General features: G+C 42.7%; 1 protein-coding gene across 1 annotated transcript in view; it reads right to left on the bottom strand.

Moving 5' to 3' along the window:
- Window positions 1-12,858: 12,858 nt before the first annotated feature.
- The window catches only part of LOC135524505 (xylosyltransferase 1-like), a 150,770-nt gene continuing 145,047 nt past the window's right edge, over window positions 12,859-18,581 (bottom strand). Inside the window, exon 11 of the mRNA XM_064952096.1 lies at window positions 12,859-16,538. Coding sequence (XP_064808168.1) covers window positions 16,201-16,538 — 338 coding nt within the window. The 3' untranslated portion in view covers window positions 12,859-16,200. The remainder of the gene's footprint in view (window positions 16,539-18,581) is intronic.

Raw genomic sequence — 18,581 nt, 5'->3', positions numbered from 1 at the left:
GGGGAAAAGGAAAGACAACAGACAATAAGACAAGGGGAAAGGAAAGACAACAGACAATAAGACAAGGGGAAAGGAAAGACAACAGACAATAAGACAAGGGGAAAGGAAAGACAACAGACAATAAGACAAGGGGAAAGGAAAGAGAACAGACAATAAGACAAGGGGAAAGGAAAGACAACAGACAATAAGACAAGGGGAAAGGAAAGAGAACAGACAATAAGACAAGGGAAAGAAAAGAGAACAGACAATAAGACAAGGGAAAGGAAAGACAACAGACAATAAGACAAGGGGAAAGGAAAGACAACAGACAATAAGACAAGGGGAAAGGAAAGACAACAGACAATAAGACAAGGGGAAAGGAAAGAGAACAGACAATAAGACAAGGGAAAGGAAAGAGAACAGACAATAAGACAAGGGAAAGGAAAGAGAACAGACAATAAGACAAGGGGAAAGGAAAGAGAACAGACAATAAGACAAGGGAAAGGAAAGAGAACAGACAATAAGACAAGGGGAAAGGAAAGAGAACAGACAATAAGACAAGGGGAAAGGAAAGACAACAGACAATAAGACAAGGGGAAAGGAAAGAGAACAGACAATAAGACAAGGGGAAAGGAAAGACAACAGACAATAAGACAAGGGGAAAGGAAAGAGAACAGACAATAAGACAAGGGGAAAGGAAAGACAACAGACAATAAGACAAGGGGAAAGGAAAGAGAACAGACAATAAGACAAGGGGAAAGGAAAGACAACAGACAATAAGACAAGGGGAAAGGAAAGAGAACAGACAGTAGAATTTCACCAAACACAACAGATAAGAAGTGATGACAGTGAAACCCAATGAAGTGAAGAAAAATAAAGAAATAATATCAGAGAACAGACGACTGCTGATGAAGGCCTTTAAACCTTCTCTCTCCCTCTACCTGGTTGCCCACACCTCTTCCTCCTCCTCCTCTTCTCCTCCACTCCAAGCCCCACTCGTTCCAATGTGATAAATCCTCCAGTGACATTTCAGCCACAGGCTGCATCCCAAATGGCACCCTATTCCCTACAAAGTGCACTACTTTAGACCAGAGCCCCGTGGGGGCATTGGCCAAAAGTAGTGCACTAGATAGAGAATAGGGTGCCAATGGGACAAAACCCCCAAGTCCCACATAAACACACTCCTCTCTCTGAAATGTCAACGCTAAGCCGACAGGGCTGAATTAAGAACGAGCACAGCAAAGGCAGTAATGTCACCACACTTTACACTCCAACGCCATCAATCTTCATGACATTTAAGAGTTCCAACATTCCAGCCACCATCTACAAGCCAGCCACCACTATCACACTGACTAGGACTTACAGTCCAGATCGGACGGGGGACATAGACTGGGACAGGAAAATCCATCAAACATCATAGCTTGCTCATATTGTTGGTGACTAGGGTGTTATGGTTTAGGACATAACACTCTTTAAACCTCCTTTGAGTTAAAGTTTGGGAAGTGGGTGCTGAAAAACTCAATTAAAGTCATTGATAAATCAGGAGATTAGTGGCTTCAGTTCTGCATGACGCTATTCCCTTGTCCGACCAGTGCAAACAGAGGGCTATGTTCAATCTGTCTCACTGAAGGAATGTGAAGGCCATTACTGACGCGGGAATGTTGAATTTAAATTTCAATCATCCTGTAACACTGAATTTCCGTGATACGGATTGATTAGAGCCAAGAGTCATGCTATGCTTCTATCTTACGTAAGACAATGAGGTTCGATCTGACTTAAGACAATGAGGTTCTATCTGACGTAAGACAATGAGGTTCTATCTGACGTAAGACAATGAGGTTCTATCTGACGTAAGACAATGAGGTTCTATCTGACGTAAGACAATGAGGTTCTATCTGACGTAAGACAATGAGGTTCTATCTTACGTAAGACAATGCGGTTCTATCTGACGTAAGACAATGAGGTTCTATCTGACGTAAGACAATGAGGTTCTATCTGACGTAAGACAATGATGTTCTATCTGACGTAAGACAATGCGGTTCTATCTGACGTAAGACAATGAGGTTCTATCTGACGTAAGACAATGCGGTTTTATCTGACGTAAGACAATGAGGTTTTATCTGATGTAAGGCTCTATCTGACGTAAGACAATGAGGTTCTATCTAACGTGAGATTTTATCCGACGTAAGACATTGTGGTTCTATCTGACGTAAGACAATGAGGTTCTATCTGACGTAAGACAATGCGGTTCTATCTGATGTAAGGTTCTATCTGACATAAGACAATGAGGTTCTATCTGACGTAAGACAATGCGGTTCTATCTGATGTAAGGTTCTATCTGACGTAAAACAATGAGGTTCTATCTGACGTAAGAAAATGCGGTTCTATCTGACGTAAGACAATGCGGTTCTATCTGACGTAAGACAATGAGGTTCTATCTGACGTAAGACAATGCGGTTCTATCTCACGTAAGACAATGAGGTTCTATCTGATGTAAGACAATGCGGTTCTATCTGACGTAAGACAATGCAGTTCTATCTGACGTAAGACAATGAGGTTCTATCTGATGTAAGGTTCTATCTGACGTAAGACAATGAGGTTCTATCTACCGTGAGGTTCTATCCGACGTAAGACATTGTGGTTCTATCTGACGTAAGACAATGAGGTTCTATCTGATGTAAGACAATGAGGTTCTATCTGACGTAAGACAATGCAGTTCTATCTTACGTAAGACATTGTGGTTCTATCTGACGTAAGACAATGAGGTTCTATCTGATGTAAGACAATGAGGTTCTATCGGACGTAAGACAATGCGGTTCTATCTTACGTAAGACAATGCGGTTCTATCTGACGTAAGACAATGCGGTTCTTTCTGATGTAAGGTTCTATATGACATAAGACAATGAGGTTCTATCTGACATAAGACAATGCGGTTCTATCTGATGTAAGGTTCTATCTGACGTAAGACAATGAGGTTCTATCTGACGTAAGACAATGCGGTTCTATCTGACGTAAGACAATGCGGTTCTATCTGACGTAAGACAATGAGGTTCTATCTGACGTAAGACAATGAGGTTCTATCTGACGTAAGACAATGAGGTTCTATCTGACGTAAGACAATGAGGTTCTGTCTAACTTAAGGTTCTATCTGACGTAAGACAATGAGGTTCTATCTGAAGTAAGACAATGAGGTTCTATCTGAAGTAAGACAATGAGGTTTAGGGATGTTTTGAAGCCTATATCTAGAGGATGAGTGGAGTAAGTCTGCTGGGTGCATTACCTTATTTTGCCTTGGGGTACTGTAAGGTAAGATTTAAAGATTTCCTTACGTCACTCTCGCCTTTCAATGTTGCAATGAAGAAGCTGATGAAAAGTAAAATGCCTCAGCAATTATATATTATTGATGGGAGGATGTAGTACAGTTTTTACTCTTTAATCAAATATTTTTTGGACCAATATTGCAAAGCTGGGAGGGGGGATAAATTCCATGCAACACGGGCATGTGGATGGATGCTGCAGTCCTTGTCGCCAAAGTTAAAATGCAGCATAACATAATGAAGTAGGAAACCTCACCTCCCAGGACATAATCCACGTTTACTCTATTTTTCTTTTTTCCTATCGCTGCATGTTGTTGTTTTATTGATTCCCTAATAAATAATTGAGAAAGTCTGCTAACTGCCGTTTAAAAATTATCCTCTCTCTCTCTCTCCTCTTCCCCATCCCCTCCTCCATATCATCACCACATTCCGCTCCTCTTCTCCTCTTCTCCACATCTCTACCTTCTCTGTATCCCATCGTCTCCTCTCTCCATCCCCCTCTCATCTCTGCCTCTCTATGTGCTGATGTGGATCCTACAGTGCTGGGAAGAGTTGTTCTCTCTCTCCTCCCTCCATCTTCTCTGTCTGTATGCTGTGAAGGGTTGTTCAGGGGGAATGGGCTGCTCGCATGGCTGGTCAGCCTGGCCGTACCATCCATCAGGAACACACACTGTTGTTTCAGACTTCTGGTGGGAGCTGTCTCCTTGTCTCAGACTCTCTCTCACTCTTTTCTCCTTCCTCTATCTTCCCTTGCTTTCCAAAATCGCTCTTTCCTCTCTCTCTCTCTCTCCCTTTCTCTCTATCCTCTCCTCTCCAAAATGTCTCTCTCTTTCCATCACTCCACCTCTCCCTTTCCTCAGTCTGAAAATGTCTCTCCATCTCTCTCCTCCTTTGTCTCTCTTGTCTCTACTGTACAACGTTGCTTGAGCACATAGCTGATAGGAATGTTCAAATCTGCTCTGGGCATTCTTCCTGTTCCTCCCAGTAAATCAGTTTCCCAAGGCTACACGATGCAGAAGTCTAAAATCAGCCCTACCTAGCCTTAATTAACTTTGCTTAGACAGAAAGTCACCATTGCCAGCATCAAAGAAATGTGTCTGTCAATATTGGGTCTTGTACAATATAACAGTGTATACAAGTTTATATATGTAAGTGTGATATAGGCCCCCTGCACACAATACTAGGCAATAGAGTTTCTAAACCCAGAGGTGCAAAATTGCAAGACTTCCGGGAACGCTTGCGAAACAGACCAAGCAGAACAGACCAGGGTTTGGGGTTTGAGAAGTCAATAAAATAAGTGAAAAAGTATTCCTTAGTTGTACATTTTCTGAATCTAAATGCACAACCATGATTCGAGCCAGTCTCTTAAGTGGTTCAACATGTTACTCTAACCTCGTGAAAGTGACAAACTGACACGATTTAATTTTCGCAAAAAAACAATAACGTTATATCGAAGGATTGCCTTTGATTTGATGGCCTGCTCATGAGCAGTTCGCCAATGACGTGTTTCTACGAACGAGTTCAGCTAGCTATGACGTCACCTACAAGTGTAATTCTGGGATTTCTATCGGAGAAGCACATTCAGCTTCACATTGTACTGTCTTTGTCTAGGCCGATACTAATATCTCCTTTTCACATGGCCTCCCATTGGTCACACACCATACCCTATCTACCTTCCCCATCACTATTTAAGATACATATAGATCACAGGACTACAGCATAATCTAAAACAGGAATGTCCTGCCCCACATCTGTCCCTAGGTTGCGTCCCTATTCCCTACATAGTGCACTACTTTTGACCCCAGCCCTGGTCAAAGGTAATGCACTACAAAGGGAACAGGGTGGCATTTGTATAAACGTTTATATTCCGCCCAAGTAAAACCCTCCGTGCTTGGACCAGAGCGGAGATAGCGCTTGACTCCATTTTATGGAATATAATCTGTTCAGTCAGAATGATAAATCTGTTGGTGCCTGTGGGTATGAGAGTACCATGCAGGTGTGTGTGTGTGTGTGTGTGTGTGTGGCCTGCTAGCATAAGCCAATAACAGCCACTGTTATTGCACTGCACACATCTCCTGCTTTTAACCCAGTTCATGATCCCGGGACTGGGGAGAGATGTACAGTATCTCTCTCTCTCTCTCCCTCTCTGTCTCTCTGGTTCGACTGCACTCTGCGACAGAAAATTGATACGGACTGTGACTTATTTCCGAGGGTATTGATATCGAAGTGTTTGATAGCATCGGCTGGCGTCTCTCTCTTCACACCGCCGTTCCGTTGTAATGATGCAGGCACCTGTGTGCATGTGAATCAGTGTGCATCACGGAGAGCTTTGACTCGTGTTGAGTACACTAGAGCCTTGTTCACACTGGCAGTTTGAAGTGACCCAAATCCCATTTATTTGCATATCCGAATAGAATCTGTTCTTTGTCCTGCAGTCTGAACAGAGAAAAAGCACATGGAATCGGATATTTCTAGCCACATTTCAAACCACCTCCGTAGGTTATAAATCAGATTCAGTCAAGCTTATTGTATGATATACCTTCAGTCAAGATTATTGCATGATATACCTTCAGTCAAGCTTATTATATGATATACCTTCAGTCAAGCTTATTGCATGATATACCTTCAGTCAAGCTTATTGTATGATATACCTTCAGTCAAGCTTATTGCATGATATACCTTCTGTCAAGCTTATTGCATGATATACCTTCAGTCAAGCTTATTGAAACCATGATATACCTTCAGTCAAGCTTATTGAAACCATGATATACAAACAAAATTAATTATTTGTGAATTAGGGAGAGGATAGAAGAGATTTTATCAGCTTCCATTTAGTGTTTACACTTCTGTACAGTATATAGGCCTATATCTTTTCTTTTAATGCATACTTTATGAGTGTGAGAACCCATTATAGCAGAAATCTAATGGACATCTTTTTACTCTGGTGAATTCTCCCAACCTTGACAGCTTACATCCCCATCTGTCTCACGTACATGTGCTTTGTGACAGTCAAAAGGCTTGGCTTTCTGCCTCTGGCTCCCAGCTACCACTCACACACCTCGTTCCAGCCGGTGTTACAAGACAATCCACTGATGCACTGATGCTCTCCCATCTCCTCGCGATCGCAGATCAGTCCCACCTCACACAAGCCTTCTGCCTGCCCACCGACACTCCCTAGCCCTAAAGGCGTTGCTTTGTCACTGAGAGAGTGTCTTGTTCTGTTCATCAACGACTTCTTCCAACAGCTCTTAATGTGACACCCCACCACCACCTCGCCATCCTTCGTTAATTCCCACAAGGCTAACAGCTAGACGCTAGCTAGCTTAGTGCCTCAGTCCCATAGCTATATCAGGCAGAAGAGAACAATGAAATGTTAGCCTAGCGTAGCGCTACACCCCCCTCGCTACATTCTCACACTGGGATGTCACTAAAATATTTAGCGCCCAGGCTAACTCCACTCTACGTTAACATCCCCCTTGTTCTCTTCTGCCTAGTAGGAGTTATTGGCTTGACAGAAGGAATCAGGGGAATCACACAGAGTCTGGTGTGTTTATAATTTGATTATTCATCTCAAATATAAAGCCAGCTCATCAATGAGATGAAAAATGGCACTTTGTTCCCTATGTAGTGTACTACTTTTGACCAGGGACCATATTATGGCTCTGGTCAAAAGTAGTGCACTATGCAGGGAATAGGGTGCAATTTAGTAATGGCAGCTACAAAAGTAGTGCACTATATAGGGAATAGGGTGTTATTTCGAATGCACCCTCAACAATGTTTTTCTCCTGTTGATCAATGAGATGAGCAGGAGTCTATCTATCCCAGCATGCATCAACAACAGAAAGCAGCAGTAGGTTATAGGGAGCTTTCAATCAACAACTGGCCCTGAATGATGTCATTCTACCTTCCTGTGGGAAGATTCCAGAGGAAAAAGGGCCATAATCAGAACATGATAAAAGTCAAGTCATTTCCATTCTCTCTCTCAGTGAAATAATTTCCATTCCCCTTTTCTCACTCTTTCTCTCTCGCTCTCTCTCTCTACAAGACGCTAACATTATCTTCCATGCCCTAAGGTTGCTGCACTGCACATATTCACATCTCCACACTGTTGCTCCCTAGAGCAGAGCACGTTTTAAGGTAGCATATGCTTTCACAGATCCAGGGATGAAAGTAGATTTCATTTCTTACCCGTACGGGACACCCAAGTGCGCGCAGACATTTTAGTTTATACTACAGAACTGACATGGTAGCCTACTCTGCTGCCACTGACAGACAGATCAATAAATACGATGTCTGATCCATATAATCGGCCTACGAAAACGGGCGACACAAATACAATAGCATGTCCATCTAGCAAAAATGACGCTGACCCAATGACGAAGACAGTGAATATGCACACTCACTGGTGATATGACCAAAGACAGTGAATATGCACACTCACTGGTGATATGACCAAAGACAGTGAATATGCACACTCACTGGTGATATGGCCAAAGACAGTGAATATGCACACTCACTGGTGATATGACCAAAGACAGTGAATATGCACACTCACTGGTGATATGGCCAAAGACAGTGAATATGCACACTCACTGGTGATATGACCAAAGACAATGAATATGCACACTCACTGGTGATATGACCAAAGACAGTGAATATGCACACTCACTGGTGATATGGCCAAAGACAGTGAATATGCACACTCACTGGTGATATGGACAAAGACAGTGAATATGCACACTCACTGGTGATATGGCCAAAGACAGTGAATATGCACACTCACTGGTGATATGGACAAAGACAGTGAATATGCACACTCACTGGTGATATGACCAAAGACAGTGAATATGCACACTCACTGGTGATATGGCCAAAGACAGTGAATATGCACACTCACTGGTGATATGGCCAAAGACAGTGAATATGCACACTCACTGGTGATATGGCCAAAGACAGTGAATATGCACACTCACTGGTGATATGGCCAAAGACAGTGAATATGCACACTCACTGGTGATATGGACAAAGACAGTGAATATGCACACTCACTGGTGATATGGCCAAAGACAGTGAATATGCACACTCACTGGTGATATGGACAAAGACAGTGAATATGCACACTCACTGGTGATATGGCCAAAGACAGTGAATATGCACACTCACTGGTGATATGGCCAAAGACAGTGTATATGCACACTCACTGGTGATATGGCCAAAGACAGTGAATATGCACACTCACTGGTGATATGGACAAAGACAGTGAATATGCACACTCACTGGTGATATGGACAAAGACAGTGAATATGCACACTCACTGGTGATATGGCCAAAGACAGTGAATATGCACACTCACTGGTGATATGGACAAAGACAGTGAATATGCACACTCACTGGTGATATGACCAAAGACAGTGAATATGCACACTCACTGGTGATATGGACAAAGACAGTGAATATGCACACTCACTGGTGATATGGCCAAAGACAGTGAATATGCACACTCACTGGTGATATGGCCAAAGACAGTGAATATGCACACTCACTGGTGATATGGACAAAGACAGTGAATATGCACACTCACTGGTGATATGGCCAAAGACAGTGAATATGCACACTCACTGGTGATATGGACAAAGACAGTGAATATGCACACTCACTGGTGATATGACCAAAGACAGTGAATATGCACACTCACTGGTGATATGGCCAAAGACAGTGAATATGCACACTCACTGGTGATATGGCCAAAGACAGTGAATATGCACACTCACTGGTGATATGGCCAAAGACAGTGAATATGCACACTCACTGGTGATATAGCCAAAGACAGTGAATATGCACACTCACTGGTGATATGGACAAAGACAGTGAATATGCACACTCACTGGTGATATGGCCAAAGACAGTGAATATGCACACTCACTGGTGATATGGACAAAGACAGTGAATATGCACACTCACTGGTGATATGGCCAAAGACAGTGAATATGCACACTCACTGGTGATATGGCCAAAGACAGTGAATATGCACACTCACTGGTGATATGGCCAAAGACAGTGAATATGCACACTCACTGGTGATATGGACAAAGACAGTGAATATGCACACTCACTGGTGATATGGACAAAGACAGTGAATATGCACACTCACTGGTGATATGGCCAAAGACAGTGAATATGCACACTCACTGGTGATATGGACAAAGACAGTGAATATGCACACTCACTGGTGATATGACCAAAGACAGTGAATATGCACACTCACTGGTGATATGGACAAAGACAGTGAATATGCACACTCACTGGTGATATGGCCAAAGACAGTGAATATGCACACTCACTGGTGATATGGCCAAAGACAGTGAATATGCACACTCACTGGTGATATGGACAAAGACAGTGAATATGCACACTCACTGGTGATATGGCCAAAGACAGTGAATATGCACACTCACTGGTGATATGGACAAAGACAGTGAATATGCACACTCACTGGTGATATGGCCGATGTTCTCCACTGGTTCCAATAAGATAGGCTACTGTTTTCTCAGTTAAGACAAATACAGATTGCAGTCTTTTCATTGTCATCTCATTACAGAAATAGCCATTTGTTTTCCAAACAGTTTTTCCGTGATTGTGTTTTAAAATATTGCATGCCTGCCTGGGTCTCTCAGCTTTTCACTGACAGTCGCAACTCAACATTGAAAACAAGCTGCCTACGCCTTTTAATGTGTCATAAACACAACCAGTCATAATGTTTTCGTCTGATTGTCAAACAATTAACAACAAGCGCTTCTGTTGTCTACCCGCGCACAAAATCATTTCAGCATCCTCACCCCAACAGTGCACTGTACACCCGCAATTTGATGAATGGAAAGAGACATCTGTTATACAACACTTACATGTGCTGTAATCAGTGGCGACCTGTCATTCAGGGCACCTGTTTTGAGCCCCACATTTTTAGCAAAAAATAGTATTTATTTATTTTTTATATATATACTACAGTTCAAAAGTTTGCAGCCACTTAGAAATGTCCTTGTTTTTGAAAGAAAAGCACATTTTTTGTCCATTAAAATAACATCAAATTGATCAGTAATACAGTGTAAACATTGTTAATGTTGTAAATGACTATTGTAGCTGGAAACGGCTGATTTTTAAAAACAAATATCTACATAATTTTGCCTGGCAGTGAAACAGCTCATTCAGCTTCATTTACTGCCTTTTCAAAAATATATAGCTGATATGGCTGACTTGTTTAAACAAATGTGGTTTCTACTGACAATTGAGATGTACAAACTATGGCATAAAGGGACGACAAGCGGATAAGAGGAAATCCGTAATTGCGATTAAGACATAGCCTTCATTTCTCAGAACAAGAATAGACTGACTAGTTTCAGAAGTTCTTTGTTTCTGGACATTTTGAGCCTGTAATCAAACCCACAAATGCTGATGCTCCAGATACTCAACTAGTCTAAAGAAGGACAGTTTTATTGTTTCTTTAATCAGACAACAGTTTTACAGCTGTGCTAAAATAATTGCAAAAAGGATTTCTAATGATCAATTAGCCTTTTAAAATGTTAAACTTGGATTAGCTAACACAACGTGCCATTGGAACACAGGAGTGATGGTTGCTGATAATGGGCCTCTGTATAATTTTGCACGCCCAATTGTTCAGTTTTTGATTTGTTAAAAAAGTTTGAAATATCTAATAAATGTCGTTCCACTTCATGATTGTGTCCCACTTGTTGTTGATTCTTCACAAAAAAATACAGTTTTATATCTTTATGTTTCAAGCCTGAAATGTGGCAAAAGGTTGCAAAGTTCAATACTTTCGCAAGGCACTGTACATTTTATGACTTTATTATTTCTGCCACACAAACTGTTAAACATGGCAATGTTCTCATGTTCTCGATAAAGGCTTTCAGTATCTGGTTGCATGTCATGATTTAAGCATGATTTTTAAACTGTTACATTTCACCCCAAACCGTGTTATAGCTGACCCGGGAGGTGGGGTAAAATGTAACCTTTGACTTCTTGTATTGGAGACAAAGTCACACCTTGTTTTGCCTGGACACCATACCGGACCATACCGCCTTACTTTAAACCCGGCTCCTATGACAAATACCACGTTAAAGATGAAAACATCTTCAAACATATTCATTCGATTTTGACCCACAATAATAGTACACATCAGCAAAATGTAACGTTAAGCACAATAGCATGTCTGTGTGCTAGTCCCAACACCTGCAGGGATACGCTGCTTGTGTCATTAGGTCCTCAGCTGTTTCATGTTTCATGATGCTGTTAAGATTCCGCTTTGATCTCTGAACTTTATTAGAACACCTTTTAAACGTTTGCTGTCACATTAATGTGATGCGCCTCAGGAGAGACAGTGATACCGTTGTCGTTGTCTCACTGTCACGTTTTCCATGTGTTGGATAAAACTGCTCTGCAAGATGTTGCTTATGTACATTGTTAGAAACTCTTCACACAGATGGGACCCCCCCCCCTAAAACACACACTCCTCACAGATGGGACCCCCCCCCCCCCCTAAAACACACACTCCTCACAGATGGGGACCCCCCCCCCCCCTAAAACACACACTCCTCACAGATGTGACACACACGCGGGCGGACACACGTACTGTATACACACATGCATGCAGACACACTCCTCACAGATGTGATATCACACTCACTAAGCAGACACACACACAAACACACACTCTCTCCTTCCAGCCACCCTGGATTAATTATCCGGCGTGTTCGGAGCCTTGTGGGAGCGTCGTGAGATCTTATGGTCCGTAGTGTCCCTTTGATCTGGGCCTGTCAGAGGCTCAGTACACCCTGTGATCGTGTGTGATGATAGAGGCCCGGGAAGATGTGTGGGATGATTGTGTGTATGTGATGATAGAGGCCCGGGAGGATCACACAGAACCCCAATTCTGTTCTGATGAACAGACAACGGTGGCAGCATTCATCGCACAGCACATTGAAAGAGGATTGTTTGACTGTTGGTGAGGTCCCCTGTTTTCTAGATGTATTATCTCTGGAAGGCAAAGGGGAAGCCGAATCTCTGGCTACTGCATATTGTGTTTGAGGTGGTTTGTTTTATATCTACACACGGTTGCCTGCCTCTGAGACATATGGTACAGTATTTGTTTAAGGCCTGAACTCTCTCCACTCTCTGTCAATAGGCTGAAAACAGGAGAGTTGACACATGCATAATGCACGTGTCTCTGGTGCTCAACAGCTGACGACGGCAGGTTGATTCTTCAGTTAAGTCATGGAAAACACGTGGAAGCAACTTCAGGTAATTCAACAAATACTTAAGAGGGTGAAGCTGGGGTGATTATTAAACAACTGTGGGAATGACTTAACTGTTTGACTGTGCTATCACTTTAATTGTGGTGTAATTGACACTTTGTTTCCATAGTAAAATGCAATTGTGGCTACTTAAACGTGCATAAATAATTGAGAAGGACATGTGTTACAAGGATTTCGTGACAACTCATGTCATAAACTTGAAGTGTTTAAGCATAGAAATCCACACAATAACGAGACAAGATTTAGAGAGAGCTCTTTAATTTCAAAAAAAGCAGTCAGAGAAAAATGTACCAACAAAAAAAAAATATCCACAAAAATGTAAAAGCGAAAGACAAGAAGGCATGGTATTTACAACAGCGGACATCTTTTTTTGGTGTTACAGATTTCATCAAATCACGTCGACTAACTCTTGGTGCTCTTCTTTCACTTTTTGTGGAAAGTAAAAACGACCATAACAATTTAATGTTCATAGACGGACAGAACGTTTGAAGAGTCCCCTAGGCAGGAGTATAGATAGATAGCTAAGGCACAGAGTTTCCCCCTGAAACTTTAGGAAACTTTGACGTTTCCCCAGACGCTTCGGGAAACGTTGAGTTCAGAGACGTTTGTGCAACAGTTGCTGAACAATACATTCCAGCAGAGAGAACAACAATCTGTCATGATATTCTCTAAAAGGCGAAGAATAATATTAAAAGCTTTACCCAATTCTGAGTCATTCCTTACTCCTTAGATCTGTCCAAAACATTGAAACAGGTTATGTACCTAAAATCAGCCGGTGCCCAACTAGCAACAAGTAACACTAGCTATCAGTTCTTCTTCTACTATAATTCCACTTCATAATCTTTCCACACTGCATCGGTATTTACATAGAATGAGTTTTAAACATATTTTCAATACAAAATATGTATGTACATTTTCATTTTTTTGTAACAAAATAGGACTTTTACATCGAGTAACATATTTCAATTCACTTCTCGAGAATGATAATTGTACTTTTGAACAATGGGCAAAGTATTCGTCAATTTAAGTATTTGTTTCAATGTGATAATGGCACTGCCAGTAAAAGGAGGACAGGGTCATCTCTGCATCTAGCTGTTAATGTTATTCTCTAGCTAGCTAATACAGAGAAATAGTAATGGCGTCTTTTTGTAGGCACTAAATCCGCCATGGTTTGTTGGACAAAGCCTATGGGAAAATGAATGGCAATTTTGTAGGGTTTTTGGATAAACACTGAAAATAAGGTCCGTGGTAAACACAAGGTTAGGAGATCTTATACGTTTTGTTCTAGGAGATCATCTTCATCAGCTAACGTCACTTTGTGAATTTTGAAGCATTTATGTAATAAAAAAAGCACATAAAGGATAAAGGTCATGTTGACTGACTGATATTATCTCATAGAACAAAGTGTACTGTATAAAATCTCCTAAGCCTGTGTTAACCTCTGACCTTATTTTCAGTGCTTATCCCAAAACCCCATTCTTTCCCCATAGGAAAGGCTGAACAAACCAGAGGTAACTCACTTCTGGGTTTTAGCACTAGAAGCTGGCGAGCCCCTATATAGGCAAAATTGCCCTTCTTTGTAACCATGGCAACATCACAAAACAGTTCAAGTTTGAGTGACAGGACTGACACTTATTAGGATCGATACATCCAACAAGGTTCAAGGTGAACTTGGGCCATTGATTAACTCACTAATGATCGCTGATGAGCCCTGGTGAAAACATTCACTTAGCACGTTTGACTGCCAAATCATGTTGACAATCACAGATTGGATTCTAAATTGGGACCAAATTAGGTTGTGAGGAGAATTGAGTTGAAGCCAAACAAGCGAAGCGGCAGATCGTAGTTACCCTCCATGGTGGTTGGAGAAGGGGGCACTGTGCTATAGGCTATGTTTGAACTGTGGTCAACTGAGAGAGAGTCTTGATGGCAGCAAAAGAACTTAGCATGTAGTAGAACAGGTGAAAACCAAAGTTGCCTGGGCCCAATCCAACAGTTCCTTGATCAAGATACAAGATATAATTCACTATTTGTTTCCATGTTTGCCACAGCATGAACAGCATCATCAATCACTAACATCCTGGTACTGACACGGAACTGAGTAGGAAATGTAACATCACCACGTAATGACTTCAACACACATTTTGGAGAGTTTCTGTCTTTTTTTGTTTACTTCTCTGTTAGGGAGGTTGTCAGTAGGAAGCTGACCTTTCTGTGACCTTTCAGTCCTGGGTGCTTCCCCGTGTGATGAAGACTTGGCAAACAGTCGACGAAAGAACCAAGACAGGAAGAGCTATTCAGACTGGACATCACGGACACACAGGCGGGCATTAGGTTTGTTGCGCCCAAAATAGGTATACAGGTTCATTGGGGCATCGGCCTTTGTAAATAAAGGCAGTTTCTCTTTACAAAAAAATATTTATCGAGCTGCCAAAGCAGCGTTGTAGTCATTTAGTCATTGACTAAAAATATTCTGTATTTATATAAACTTATAAATAAATAGCAACTTGTGGACAACTCACTCCATTCACTCGACAATAACTTTGAGAGATATTCTGTTTCATACTTGCAACATAAACTGTCGTTAAAAACAAATTACCAAAAAATCTTAGAAAAGGAAATGAAAAAATAAGCTTGAGAATGTCTGTTTTCTTGCGAAAGCACAGCTGATATACTTTCATTTCAAGTTTCAGGCTGTCCAGTATGGAGTGATATCAGTGCCAATAGGAACTGAATCTAGTTTCAATCATTCATGAATTGAATTCAACTTCTACTGGCACTAATGCCTCTCCATAGTCGTCACACCCACACACCTTTCTCCTGTTCAGGCACTGAAAGTCAATAAGTAGTGCTGTGCCATAGTAACTTTGTCAGTCATACGCAAAGATCGAGGCAAAGAATGTAGCTTATTCTTTTAAAGATACATCTTCGCGACACCCTCCGAGGTTGCGGTTCAGTCTATCTCCCTACATGTAGGCCAAACCAAACTTGAGAAGCAGGCCTCGTATTCATAAAGCCCCTCAGAGTAGAAGTGCTGATCTAGGATCAGGTCCCGCCCTGTCTATATAGAAAAGAAAAGAGAAAACAGATTCTAAATCAGCACTCCTACTCTGAGAGGCTTTGTGAATACGGGCCCAGAACTTGGTCCACCACCAGTGTCGACTATCCTGTTCAACCCGAACACTCTTCCTTCTGACTGAATTCTCAATCGCTCTTCCATTTAGCAGCAGACTAGGCGGCCTTACTAGGTGCTTGGCAAAGCAACATTTGTCTCTACGTCAGACACAGCATCAATCACAGTAAACTCAGCGGCGAGATTAAAATGAATACATTGGGAAACAGAACACGGCAAAGAGGAAGACTTCAGGAGTCTGAAACACCACAGAATCTACCCCAGACATTCTCTTCCTCTTCAACGCTCCTACAACCTCCAACCAACCTCAAAAAAACACAACTTCCGTCTTTTCTCTTCTTTTCTGATCCATTACGTCGACTGAAAACAAAAGGAGACTTAAAAAATAAATTATTTAAACTTAAGACCGGCAGTGTGGCCTCCCGTCCAGCCGGAGGCGCCACTGCTACCTGATGCGCCCGTCGGCGTGCGGCGGAACCAGCTGGGACTTGGGGTCGGGGCTGAGCGAGCTCCAGGGGGTCTTGGCGCAGGTCTGCATGACGGGGCAGGATGTTCCAGGTCCCCCTGTCATGGAGGTGGAACACACGTCCCCAGCCTCCCACATCGCACCCACCAGGCCGTCTACCCAGCGCTCCAACGTGGGGCCAGTCAGGGCGGCGTTGCGCTTAGCCTGCTCCACCTGGCCCAGGTGTACAGGGATGTTGAGCACGGGGTTGAGGCCGTGGAAGCTCTGCTCCATATAACTGTTCTTGGCTGGTCCATTGTGGAGCTTCAGCGTGTCCTCTGGGGGAGGGAGGGAGAGCGAGAGCGAGATGAAGAGAAAGATGAAGCGAGAGAAAGAGGGGGACAAAAATGGATTGTTCTATGTTTTATGGCGAGACTGTCCTGGAGATAGTGTTCATAAATGAGCAGGTAAACAGACAGAGTCATCAATGGGGAATCTAAGTAGGAAAATCAGTCGAACCACTTTGACTTGATTGTAAAGGGTGGAATGGAACTGTGAACTCATTTGATGAGACCAAACTTTGTGTTACTGGTTAATTACATGCTATTGATTTCTCTAGGGTAAGCCTCAGCCACAAAGTGGGAGACTGCACCAAGTGTCTCAATGACTGCACTTAGTGTCTCTTTATGAAACCATTGGAAGCTAGGGGGCAGATAGGACCATCTTCTCACACAGCATACATTTATAAGCCTCTTCATACCCTCAAGAGATAAAATAATTGCCTAAGCCACAAATTGGTAAAACAACTCAACGACTGTTCCTCGTGTCTTTTTATAAAGCCATTGGAAGCTAGGGGGCAGAGACGAGACGAGACCATGACCTCATCCCTAAAACTCCTCCACCCTGAAGGTAAAGCTGTACATTCCTCAGTGCTCCTAACACCGGGGCGCTTGCCGTCCCTCCTCAGCCTGGCTATTGTACGCTAGCCCAGCTCTCCTCTCCTCTCTCTCTCTCTCTCTCTCTCTCTCTCTCTGCCTGTGCCGGGTTCGCACCCTGCTGTTAGCCGCTAGCGTTTTCACGTGCTAACGACAGAGATGCAGTCAGACACCTGGTTGTTCTGCCAAGCTTGCCACTGCCCGGTGCCAACTACCGACTTTACTGTGTGTGTGTGTGCGTGCGCGCGCGCGTGTGTGTGTGTGTGCGAGGGCCCACGGTGCCAGCGCTAAGCCAGGGCAAACAACAAAAAACACACCACGAAGGCTACGTGCAGTAGAAAGACCTGGAGATATTCAGGGTTGTAAATCTGTATGGGAAGGCTCGAGGCTGTTAGAGCAGGTGGAGAGGAGGCCAAGGCTGCAGGATTACTGTGCCACCACGACCTTCAGGACTATGGGATCTAAGGACATCTAACCCCATCCAACAGGAGTAGGAGCCGGAAGGCTGCTTTCCCAGACACTAAAAAGGATTCTCAATTGAAAGTGCTTCTTTGTCCAAGACCAGGCTTAATCTGTGTCTGGGAAACTAGGCAGGTTTTTATCCTCAGTACTGTCTCAATGGATAACTACTGTACTGTAGTCCATATAAGGCCGTTTGATACTGAAGCTCACAGATTTCCATAGTTTCTATGCTGCAGTGGATCTAGTTTAGGACTACTGTCTGCATTATGGGCCAACTGGGCTATTTTAACCCAAAAAGTTTAGTGTAAAACAATCTAAAGTAGAGCTGAGTGTCGCCTCACTTAGGTAATAAAACATTTCAACAACAGTATAACCTCAGAGACCATAGCAGTACGTTTCAGGATTGTCTTCCATAAACAGTGGAGAAAGGCAGTCGATTTACCCTCATCTCCAAAGTCTTTGGGAGTGAATTTAGCATTCTGACTATGTGCAAGTACAGAGTTTGGAGTTTGAGGGGAAGTGGAGTTAATCCATTTTCTGTTCACATCAACAGGGATTTACAACTGAGAGAAAACGCAAACGAGCGAACTATCAAACAAACAAAAACACTCATGAACAATTGATGAATATTTTAGCTTCCTCTCTCCTCACTCGCACACATGGCACCAAAACCCCACGGCGCGTCAGGGCAAAGCCTGCTAACTTTTATTTGTTGATTCTGTTCATAATTAAAAATGGTCTCAGTGTGATTATAAAACAGGTCGGGCTGTGAATATGCCTCCACACCGAGGTGAGCATCTCAACTCCCAGGTGACTTTCACAGCAGCCGATTACTCCAGCTAAAACAATAGGGGTTCTGGTCCCTTATAGTTAACACAGGCAGATTGATTTAATTGTGTAATTGTGTTCCTCGGCGTGATATGGAGGTGTTTAACATACTGTTTAGTATGTATGAGAAACACTGAGGGTGATTACGGTCGACTT

This window comes from Oncorhynchus masou, chromosome 4 (assembly GCF_036934945.1).
Source record: "Oncorhynchus masou masou isolate Uvic2021 chromosome 4, UVic_Omas_1.1, whole genome shotgun sequence".
In the NCBI taxonomy this organism is placed as follows: Eukaryota; Metazoa; Chordata; class Actinopteri; order Salmoniformes; family Salmonidae; genus Oncorhynchus; species Oncorhynchus masou.
This window is presented reverse-complemented; position numbering and strand designations above follow the sequence as displayed.